Source organism: Phocoena phocoena, chromosome 1 (genome assembly GCF_963924675.1).
Source record: "Phocoena phocoena chromosome 1, mPhoPho1.1, whole genome shotgun sequence".
Classification (NCBI taxonomy): Eukaryota; Metazoa; Chordata; class Mammalia; order Artiodactyla; family Phocoenidae; genus Phocoena; species Phocoena phocoena.
In genome coordinates this window covers 60,848,394-60,860,207 of record NC_089219.1, presented here as the reverse complement: position 1 = coordinate 60,860,207, position 11,814 = coordinate 60,848,394, and the positions used below count along the sequence as shown (strand labels likewise).

General features: G+C 36.1%; 1 protein-coding gene across 5 annotated transcripts in view; it reads right to left on the bottom strand.

The window, feature by feature from the left end:
* Positions 1 to 3,941: 3,941 nt before the first annotated feature.
* The window catches only part of SRSF11 (serine and arginine rich splicing factor 11), a 54,853-nt gene continuing 46,980 nt past the window's right edge, over positions 3,942 to 11,814 (bottom strand). For 2 of the 5 annotated variants that reach the window (XM_065873058.1, XM_065873062.1), the window contains 3 exons: positions 5,970 to 6,065; positions 5,450 to 5,588; positions 5,147 to 5,341 (listed from right to left, as the gene is read on the bottom strand). In XM_065873058.1, coding sequence (XP_065729130.1) covers positions 5,147 to 5,341; positions 5,450 to 5,588; positions 5,970 to 6,065 — 430 coding nt within the window. Of the gene's footprint in view, positions 5,345 to 5,449; positions 5,589 to 5,969; positions 6,087 to 11,814 lie in introns of all 5 variants that reach the window. The other 3 variants (XM_065873061.1, XM_065873059.1, XM_065873060.1) reach the window with 3 other exon arrangements.

Here is an 11,814-nt window from a genome sequence, read left to right as displayed (position 1 = left end):
TGACTGAAAAAATTGTTTAAAATTGGGGGGCTATAAAATGGTTACCTTAAATGGCCGTTTAGAAATGTTCACTGCCACCAGTATGGTTTCAAAAGAATATAGGATTCTTTAAGAAAATTCCCGAGAGACAGTTTGCGTGTCTAGACATTCATGTACAGAAAATTATCAAGATTCATAAAAAGGGAGGCATAAAGCTGATGCTCTGATTATTTTGCGTATAGCTACATACAATTGTCTAGACATGAACACATTTCAGAGAAGCTGATAGCCAACAGAAGCTGAAAAAACTATTCAGTTTTTCTCCTGTTTAGAACTGGTATTGAGCCCCACTCACACTAATAAAAATGTGTTTTCACAGTGTTATTCATGCACAGCTTATCATTCACATCTTGGGGAAGGGTGGTGAATAATGAGTGCTTAAGTGAAATTTCTCCCTAGTTTTCACTAAGCCTAAAGCAGACAAAGAGCTTGTTTCGAGGCCACAAAAGGACTAAAGAAAATACTGAGTTGCTTTTGCTCTTAACTTTTATTTGTCACAATATGGTTGAGAAAAAGTTGTAGAAAACGGGGTGAATTCAAAGTCCTACTTGTAGTATGCTAGCCTCTGAAATTGAGCAAATTACTTAGTATGGACACACTATGCCTGTGCTTAACTCCAGCAAAAGGTATCTTAACTGTGTTTTCCAAAATTAACAAAATGAATCCTTACCAAAGTTGCTATACTTGGGAACTTTCAAAGACAACTGACAGTGAAACTTAGATAAATGGACAGGAGGTATTAAATCACTTGTAAAGACATTAAAACTAAACTCAGTAAAAGCCCATCATTTGTATATTATGAGCAAAAACTGCTTTTGTAAAGCATTTTATATCAGAAATCTGGGCCAATAGTATCTTAGAATGCCATCTAAAAATGTCATCTCAATAGCGCGCGCACACACACACACACACACACACATATATTTTTTTGTGGTACACGGGCCTCTCACTGTTGTGGCCTCTCCCGTTGCGGAGCACAGGCTCTGGACGCGCAGGCTCAGCGGCCATGGCTCACAGGCCCAGCCGCTCCGCGGTATGTGGGATCTTCCCAGACCGGGGTACGAACCCGTGTCCCCTGCCTTGGCAGGCGGACTCCCAACCACTGCGCCACCAGGGAAGCCCAATAGCACGCTTTTCAGATCATGTGATTATCCTTGTAGTACTACCTAGTGATAAACTTTAAAAAAACTGTTACAGCTCATTTTAGGAATAGTACTTCTGGCCATAATGGCACATATGGTACATGGAATTAGAATTTTCCTTTTGCCACAGCACCTAAAAAATCTGAAGGAAATTTCCTGTTTTAAAGAAAGAAAGGTATTTGGCAGTCATTCCTGAATTTGCTCGTTTTGCAGGTGAAAATGATTAGCCTAAAGCAGAAAGCTGTGTAGTATAAAAACACAAAAATAAGATGCACCTGTACCTCCCATAGAATTCTTGGTCACTGAAGAAGTCTGACAGTGAGTGGCGGGGATGTTTAAGTAATGAACATGGGTAGCGTAGGAATTCTGAAGAAGTGAAGCAGAAATTATGTAGTTCATACACGTTGTGGCTTATCTGCTTGGTCCTGCAGTTTCAGCCCATTCTTGTGGGTTCCAGCTTATGGTTCCAACTTATTCTTACCCCTCTCAACTATCCTTCTTTTCTTGACTGCCTGTGGGCTTTAGTCTTCAGCATCAGATGCATAGCATAGAAAACTTTAAGACTATTAAACCAAGTCCCACAATTAAGGTCAAATCTCTGTCAACAAATCTTTTTGGGTCATTTGGCTCCCTGCATTGAATGCTGACTGATTGATAAGAACAAAATTGCATGATGCTAACCTACAGGATGCTTGTCTTCCAAAACTTGATATTTAACGCCTACTATAGCCTTTAAGTATATTCTTAAGAATATTCCCACTAGCAACGAATTAGCATGGTTCACACGTTATTTTGCTGAAGAATGTCTATATGAATTTTACATATACTTTGATATTATAAAATGAAAATGGGAAAATTAAGTAAAACAGACTCAAAATCAACAACTCCAGAATTAGTCTCATTTAAAAACTACCTCTGCTAATAAACCCTTAACATATCCTGATGCTCTTTAAAAGTATCAGTAGAGTTTCCATATTTAAACACAACTACATGTACTTGATTAGAGAAAATATTTTAGATAGGAGTGAAATGCACTAGCTAGATTTGAGACAAAAGGAAATCTCAATTCCAGTTTAAAAGATGTCTATCGATCTTCAAACAGCACAGACCACTTAATCTGGTGCCCAAGTGAAGAAAGTGGTATTGTTTTGCCAGAGGAAAAGTAGGCTTGTACAGGCTATATGACACTGAGAGCAGAAAATCAGTTTTAAGATGCAACTCCAAGGTGAATGTAAAATTAGTTTTCACTGTTCTAGTAGAAGCCCAGTTTGTCTTTCTTCCCTAAGTAACTAATATTCTTCTACCTTCCACATAGAATCACTACCAGGGAGCTTATTATCCAAAACCTATATTCACAAAAATGTAAAGGAAATATAGCCATATCTGCATGCAATTTATCTTAGTGCTTTTGCTAAAACGTTACCCCAAACTAAATTTTCATACAGTTTTGAAAAGCTCCATAATTAAATAGCAGGTACCATTTACTGACCCAGGCACACAGGGCTACATTTTTTTCTACCAACTACTTTACAAGGTAGATATCACTCCCATTTTACAGACAGGAAAATGAAGGTAGGAAACACAGGTCTCCCCAGCTGTAAATGAAGCTGAAATTTATGACTGGGCTCTTAAATAGCTACTACCTCATTCACTCATGAAGAATTTAAGCAAATAAATAGCACAAACATTTTTCTAACAAAACCACTTTTATTTTTTAATCATTTTCACTACCAAATACAGAACAAAATTCAGTGTGGAGGCAGTGTTCACTTGATTTCGACTGGTTATGTGTTAAAGGCTTCTGCCCCGTGCAACCCTACCTTTGTGCATAAATGTTCACTGAAAAATAACCTAAGTATAGACTCCCTTCACGACAGCATCTTAAGTCAGTGGTACTATTTTAAAGCCCAAAATTTCTTAATCCCTTTTTAGAAATCAGCATACTATATATTCAAAGACTACAAGTGAGGGAATAAAATTTGAGTAATATTAGGCTTAACCAAGTGAAACCGCCAATATCTTACTTGTTTTTGACTTACAAAACCGACAATATCATATGGTTCAATCTTTAAATGTTTTTCTACTAAATTTTTTTGTAGGTTTAAAGAATGTCATTTGCATTCAACTTCGTGTTTAAAAATGCAGTGATTTTTAGGACCATTACTAGACGTCTTACTCACTACAGACAAAATTCCCTTCCATAAAATCTTTAAAAAGTTACTACAAACTGTAAAAACAATGCTGGCTTATCTATACGGCATTTCAATTCTAAAAGTTAAAAAAAAAATTATACTCCAATTTGGATAAAAGCTACAATTCCGGCTCATTTTCCCCTTAATCCCAGCCACTCAAACACTACTCATTTCATAAATGAATAAATATACTATTTAGTATTGTACAGTAGATACATACCATTGAGTTTCTATACTATTCCAGAAAAGTATGTTTATATTCACCAAAAATATAAATTTACTAGATATAGGTGGGATCATTTGTTTATCCTAAAGTTCATTGCTTTACTCAACCCAAGTCCTACACCCAAAATATAAGAAAGAAAATTACACTTAGGAAAAGACTGTTTTAGATAGAAATTAAACTAATTCTGACAATTCTAATGGCAACTAATCACTACAGTGATGGATTCCATCTTACTACTATATTAAAATATGTGGACTGAAAGGAAAAAGAACTTGATATGTAAAATGAATGAGGTAAATGCCATACATTCAACAACGTAAATAAATACAAATGCGGTTTTACAGGAACATAAACATAAGTTTAAGGGTTTTATTATCAAAGTCTTGTAAAACAATTTCAGAAACTGTACATCAACATGGCACAGACTGTAGCCTACTTTTGTTTTTACTGCACAAAAGTAAAGCTTGGAAACTCCTGTAAGAAAACAGTTGCCTAACTACTTTGCATTTAACATGGAATCACTGTGTGCATAAGATTACTACTGCAGTAACAGTAACACAAAATTTATTGGTTTTATACAACTTGAGATCAAATAAAAAGTACATTATCAAGTAGATCTGTCTTATTTTTAAAAGCATATGAAGGTCAATTTAAAATGCACTATCCCCCTTTTCCAACAATGAGTTTAAAACAAATTAATAAAAGAGTGGACAATTGAAAATCAGGACAAGAGATAACTTTCTTTTACAGATGGACTTCAGGATAGGCAGATAACTTTCACTGATGTAGATGTTCAATAAATTATTTTAGGAAAAAAAATTCCCAAACACCTTATGAAAAAGTATACAACTCTACTCCAAAATATGCTATTTACTTACTGCCAAAGACAGTTTCATTGAAATCTTGTTTCTGTAATTAAAGCCTAATTATAGCCATCAAAAAAGGTTAGTGCATATATAACCCTTCAAAGTTAAACAAAAGCCACAAAAATTTAGCCACAAGGCTTAAAGGATTATCTATTTCAAATGCTCATTTCCAGATGTAACTATAAGAATGTTAATTTGTCATGTCAACAAACAAGACCATAAGTAGATCCATCATGTTGGAGGATTTGAATGACATTTAGGATATTCCTGCCACAATTAACATGCAATCAGTGCATTCCCTACATGGCTCTATTACGGCAATGAATCAAATTCTAGAAATACTATAAGTGAACTTAATAAAGGAGATCATACAACATAAACAATCCATGCCTGCTGTAGATGCATGCAGCTTTTCATTTTTGTTATGAAGCAGCACCAGAATAGTAAAACTGCTTGTTTACTCAATCAGATTTCAACCTGTCAAGAACTGGTTACCCATGTATCATTTTTCTAAAAGCTTTTGGATGTAAATAACGAATATCAACATCAAGAGCTTTATAACCATTTATGACTCAGAGCTGTATACATCTAGATTTGAGATGAACAAATACAGCATTAAGAAATCACACAGAGGAATGACACTGATGCACGTATACAGTTGGATTCCCACAGAGGCAATATTCAGTCACTCATATCCATGTCTTCTTCATGATGATCATCGCCATTCACTTTGGATTCTCTTAGTGAGTCACCAGTTCCCTTTTCCACAGAACACTCTTTTGCTTTAGGGGAAGCTGGTTCTGTCAGTTTCTTCTCCTCTTTCTTCTCTTTCTCGCTGTCATACCCCTGCTCCTCTTCATCATAGTCCCGTGTAACCTGCTTTGCCAAGGAAAATAATAAAAGTAAACGTCTTCACAGGAAAATCACTTCTTTAAAGTACCAGCATCACCCAAAACACCAAAATAAATTAGTTTGTAAACATACTTTTACATCTTTATCACTCTCTGATTTTCTTTCCCGTTCCTTTTCCTTATCTTTACTTTTCTTCTTCTTGCTTGTGGATCGTTCTCTTTCATCTCTGCTTCTTTCCTTGTCTTTATCTTTCTTCTTCTCCTTTTTATGTCTAGGATGACAGTAAAATGCTGACAAGATGCTTGAAACGAACTGCTCAAGAACTTTCACCATTAATTAAATAGGAGTAAGTTTAAACTTGTTTTAGATGGCAAACTTGACGACCCAAGTTCACTTGCTATAAAGAGGACAGCAAAGATCCAATTTCAAGTCACTGGATACAAGCTGTATATAAGTAATATAGGGAAGAAGACTATAACTTGATTACAGATCGAAAATGCCCAATCCTAAACAGTGTTTATTATAACACAGCCTCAAGTCATGAAGAGTGTATCAGCACATTCTTAAGCATTTTAATTCCTGAAAAGGAAGAAAAACTCTAGTACAGTTCCTGAAAAACAGGATAGATTTAATAAAAGATTAATATTCTTACCTCCTAGGGGATGGTGAGCGAGACAATTTTCTTTTGGGAGACCTAGGCTTTTTAGGAGATCTTGTGCCACTTCTGCTTCTTCGTCGTCGTCTCTCCCTAGAACCACAAATGTGCAAACTAGACTTTAAAATACAGTATTATCCAAAAAATGCAGACACATCATAGCAAATGTGTCTATGATGGAGCTCCACTAGAAAGAGGATTCTGACAACGAAAGACCTATTTTCAAATACTGTTTGTTCTGAGCCTAAGAAGCAAATGAATACTAAAAAACTGCAATTCTTTTTTTGTAAACTATGTGCCTTTCCTTTAATGCCCTCAAGAAAACCCTAATTTTAGCAATACTTCTTAAAGACATTATGTCATCAAAACATTAGAAATGTTAAACTTGGGGAAAACTGATTAACAAAAGTTCTAACTAAAGGAAAAACAGTCTGAAATAAATTATTATTTATGGAATCAGTTTTAGATTCATTCAGTGGCCAGAACGTGTATAGGATAATATGCTGTGTTACGGAAGGCAGTTGCTAATAAAATCCAAAATTACTTCTAAATCATTAGGTAAAAATTTAGAAAACCAGAGTTAGTGGTAACACAGATCAAACTGACTTCCTGTTGTCTAGCAAACCATGCCCAATTCACGCCCTGCTTTGAGCAATTAGCTTTTTAAGGTGTACCTCTCCTCTCTCTCTCAATTTTGACTTAAAAAAAATTCTGTGTCTACAACACAAACAGATGGGAAGGAAAGTCCTGCCCTATTCTTGGACTGGAAGAATCAATATTGTTAAAATGACCATACTACCCAAGGCAATCTAGATATTCAATGCAATCTTTATCAAAATACCAATGGCATTTTCGTAGAACTAGAACAAATAATTTTAAAATTTGTATGGAAACACAAAAGACCCTGAATAGTCAAAACAATCTTGATAAAGAAAAACAGAGATGGAGGAATCATACTCCATGTCTTCAGACTGTACTACCAAGCTACAGCAATCAAAACTGTATGGTACTGGCACAAAAACAGACACACAGATCAATGGAACAGCAGAGTGTCCAGAAATAAACCCACACACTTAAGGTCAATTAATCTATGACAAAGGAGGCAAGAATATAAAATGGAGTAAAGACAGTCCCTTCTGTAAGTGGTGCTGGGAAAACTGGACAGCTACATGCAAAAGAGGGGCAGAACATTCTCTAACACCCTATCCAAAAATAAACTCGAAATGGGTTAAAGACCTAAATGTAAGACCAGATACTATAAAACTAGGGGAAAAGTAGAAAGTGCTTTGACATAAATCACAGCAATATTTTTTTGGATCCATCTCCTAAAGTAAAGGAAATAAAAGCAAAAATGAACTACTGAGACCTAATTAAACTTACAAGCTTTTGCACAGCAAAGGAAACCATAAACAAAACAAAAAGACAACCTACAGAATAGGAGAAAGTACTTCCAAACAATGACACTGACAAGGGGTTAATCTCCAAAATATACAAACAGCTCAATATCAAAAAAACAAAGCATTCAAAAAAATGGGCAGACCTACACAAACATTTCTCCAAAGAATACACACAGATGGCCAACAAACACATGAAAGGATGCTCAACATCACTAGTCATTGGAGAAATGCAAATCAAAACAACTGAAGTATCTGTCACCTCACACTGGTCAGAATGGCCATCATCAAAAGGTCTAAAAATAATAAATGTTGGAGAGCATGTGGAGAAAAGGGAACCCTCCTATACTGTTGGTGGAAATGTAAATTGGTGCAGCCACTGTGGAAAACAGTAAGGAGGTTTCAAAAAAAACTAAAAATGGAACTACCATATGACCCAAATTCCACTCCTGGGTACATATCCAAAAAAAAAACCCCACAAAAAAACAAAAGAAAAAAACAAACAAACCAAACCCCACACAATTTCGAAAAGGTACATGCACCCCAACGTTCACAGAAGCATTTTTTAACAACTGCCAAGATATGGAAGCTATGTTAGGTGTTCATCAACAGAAGAATGGATAAAGAAAATGTGCTGTATCTATACAATGGAATATTAGTAAGCTATAAAAAAGAATGAAATTTTGCCATTTGCAGCAACATGGATGGACATGAGGGCATTTAAGCTAAGTGCAGTAAGTCAGACAAAGGATTAATCTCCAAAACATACAAGCAACTCATGCAGCTCAATATCAAAAAAAAACAACCCAATCCAAAAATGGGCAGAAGACCTAAACAGACATTTCTCCAAAGAAGATATACAGATTGCACAACAAACACATGAAAGAATGCTCAACATCATTAATCATTAGAGAAATGCAAATCAAAACTATAAGATATCATCTCACACCGGTCAGAATGGCCATCATCAAAAAATCTACAAACAATAAATGCTGGAGAGGGTGTGGAGAAAAGGGAACCCTCTTGCACTGTTGGTGGGAATTTAAATTGATACAGCCACTATGGAGAACAGTATGGAGGTACCTTAAAAACCTAAGAAGAGAATTTTTTTTTTTTTTTAGAACCATACGACCCAGCAATCCCACTACTGGGCATATACCCTGAGAAAACCATAATTCAAAAAGAGTCATGTACCATAATGTTCACTGCAGCTCTATTTACAATAGCCAGGTAATGGAAGCAACCTACATGTCCATCAACAGATGAATGGATAAAGATGATGTGGCACATATATACAATGGAATATTACTCAGCCATAAAAAGGAACGAAACTGAATTATTTGTAGTGAGGTGGATGGACCTAGAGACTGTCATACAGAGTGAAGTAAGTTAGAAAGAGAAAAACAAATACCATATACTAACACATATATATGGACTCTTAAAAAAAAAAAAAAGGTCAGGGCTTTCCAGGTGGTGCAGTGGTTGAGTCCGCCAGCTGATGTAGGGGACATGGGTTTGTGCCCTGGTCCCGGAAGATCCCACATGCCGCGGAGCAGCTGGGCCCATAAGCCATGGCCACTGGGTCTGTGCGTCCAAAGCCTGTGCTCCGCAACGGGAGAGGTCACAACAGTGAGAGACCCGCGTACCGCCAAAAAAAAAAAAAAGGTCAGAAGAACCTAGGGGCAAGATGGGAATAAAGATGCAGACCTACTAGAGAATGGATTTGAGGATATGGGAAGGGGTAAGGGTAAGCTGGGACAAAATGAGAGAGTGGCATGGACATATATACACCACCAAACGTAAAATAGATAGCTAGTGGGAAGCAGCCAAATAGCACAGGGAGATCAGCTTGGTGCTTTGTGACCATCTAGAGGGGTGGGATAGGGAGGGTGGGAGGGAGGGAGATGCAAGAGGGAAGAGATATGGGGACATATGTATAACTGATTCACTTTGTTATAAAGCAGAAACTAACACACTGTTGTAAACCAATTATACTCCAATAAAGTAGTTAAGAAAGAAATAGGTCAGACAGAGAAAGACAAATACTGTATGACATAACTTATACATGGATCTAACAAATACAACAAACTAGTGAATATAACAAAAAAGAAGCAGACTCACAGATATAGAGAACAAACTAGAGGTTACCAGTGGGAAGAGGGAAGGCAGGGGATAATATATGTGTAGAGGATTAAGAGGCACAATCTATTAGGTATAAAATAAGCTATAAGGATACACTGTACAACACAGGGAATATAGCCAATGTTTTATAGTAAGTATAAATGGAGCATGATGTTTAAAAATTGTGAATCGCTATACTGTACAGCAACTAAATTAAAAATAAAAAAACAAACAAATCCCACCTAACGACAGCAAACTATTGGGTGTAAGACAGGCTCAAGTATGGACTGTACAACATGGGGAATACAGTCAATATTCTGTAGTAACTGTAAGGGGATAGTAACCTTTAAAAATTGTATAAAAATTTTTAAAAATTAGTTAAATGAAAAAAGTTATAGGACTTTGAGGATGACCATTATATGATTTAGGCACAAACAAAATAATCAAAAAAATAATAAAGCCCTATATCTTCAGTTGTCTTCATTTCAGCTTCCAAATTAAGCTTTAAAAAACAAAAACCACCTTACAAGTCATCTGTGACCCCTGTCCTGGAAGCATTACACAGAACTTTCCCTTCATCAAATATTTAAGTTTGTCACGGTTGTATACCTTACACTTTCTTGTATTGCTTTGTGTAACTAATATTCCAAATTCCTTAGAAGGAAATGTTTTTTATGTTGTATTTCTGTGCCCTATGATAGACTGTAGTATGGCTGCAAACAATAAAAATGTACAGAATATGCCATAATTTAAGAATGATTCAATAAATAGGATAAGATGCTTATGAATAAATCCATTAAATAAGAAACAGGCAAACGATATGCCTCCAGTTTTTAAGGTAAGAATACATATTGCACATCCCATCTTTTATGCCCCTTTGCCACCTCAGACCTACTATGGCATTTCCTTGAGCACTTATATCTGGTTTAACTTTCTGTTTTAATATATTTATATGTGTCTTTTTAAAGAAAATATTTAGCACCTTGAAAAGAAACCCCATATCCTTTAGCTATCACACTCCAACCACTAATCTACTTCGTCATTATAGATTTATCCATTCTGAACATTTCATATGAATGAAATCATACAACATGTGGTCTTTTGTGTCTAGCTTCTTTCACCTGGCATGTTTTCAAGGCTCATGCATATTATAACATGTAACAGTACTTTGGTTCCTTTTTACTGCTGAATAATAATCTATTGTATGGAATGTGCAACTTTGTTTACCCATGTTAGTGGATATTTGGGTTGACTTTTTGGTTTTGAATAATGCTGCCAAGAATATCCAATCCATGTACAAGTTTTTGTGCAGACATGCTTTTGTTTCTCTTGGGCATATCACTGGGAGCAAAACTGCTGTGTCAAAAAACTCTCCGTTTAATTTCTTTAGGAATTGCCAAACTGTTTTCCAATGCAGTTGCACAAGTCTACATTCTTTCTAAGACTGAGGGGTAACAGTTTTTTATATATTCTAGATACAAGTCCATTATTGGAAACATTATTTTTCTAGCACTCTGACAGTTGTCTTTATATTCTGAGTGTTCTTTGAAACAAAGTGTTTTTTGTTTTTTTAAATTTATTTTACTTATTTATTTATGGCTGCGTTGGGTCTTCGTTGCTGCGCGCAGGCTTTCTCTGGTTGCGGGGAGCGGGGCCTACTCTTCGTTGCAGTGTGTGGGCTTCTCATTGCGGTGGCTTCTCTTGTTGCGGAGCATAGGCTCTAGGCACGCAGGCTTTGGTAGCCGTGGCACGTGGGCTCAGTAGTTGTGGCGCGTGGGCTTAATTGCTCCGCGGCATGTGGAATCTTCCCGGACCAAGGCTTGAACCCGTGTCCCCTGCACTAGCAGGCGGATTCTCAACCACTGCGCCACCAGGGAAGTCCTCCAAAAAAGTTTTTAGTTTTCATTATCCCCAACTTATCTATTTCTCTTTTGGTGCTTATGCTTTTTGTCATATCTAAGGAATCACTGCCAAATACAAGGTAATGAGAGTTAACTTACATATTTTCTTCTAATAGGATTTTACTTTTGGCTTTTAAGTCTTTTATCCATTTTGAGTTAATATTTATATACAATGTGAGCCTCCTAAGTGAATTTAATCAAGATTAAGAAAACAAACACTGTAGTAAAATGTGTAAACAAGATTGGAAGAAAATGATTTGCTGAGAAATTCAACAGCTTTAAATTTTGAGAGAACTAAGCCTCATCTGTGCCTGTGGTAAAAGATTTAAGGATTCTTAGCGATGCTAGGAGTCCTAACATTTGAAGGAGAATTATTTCCTTACTGTTTTAAAAAAGTACAATGACCCTTTACTTTTGCTTAATAGA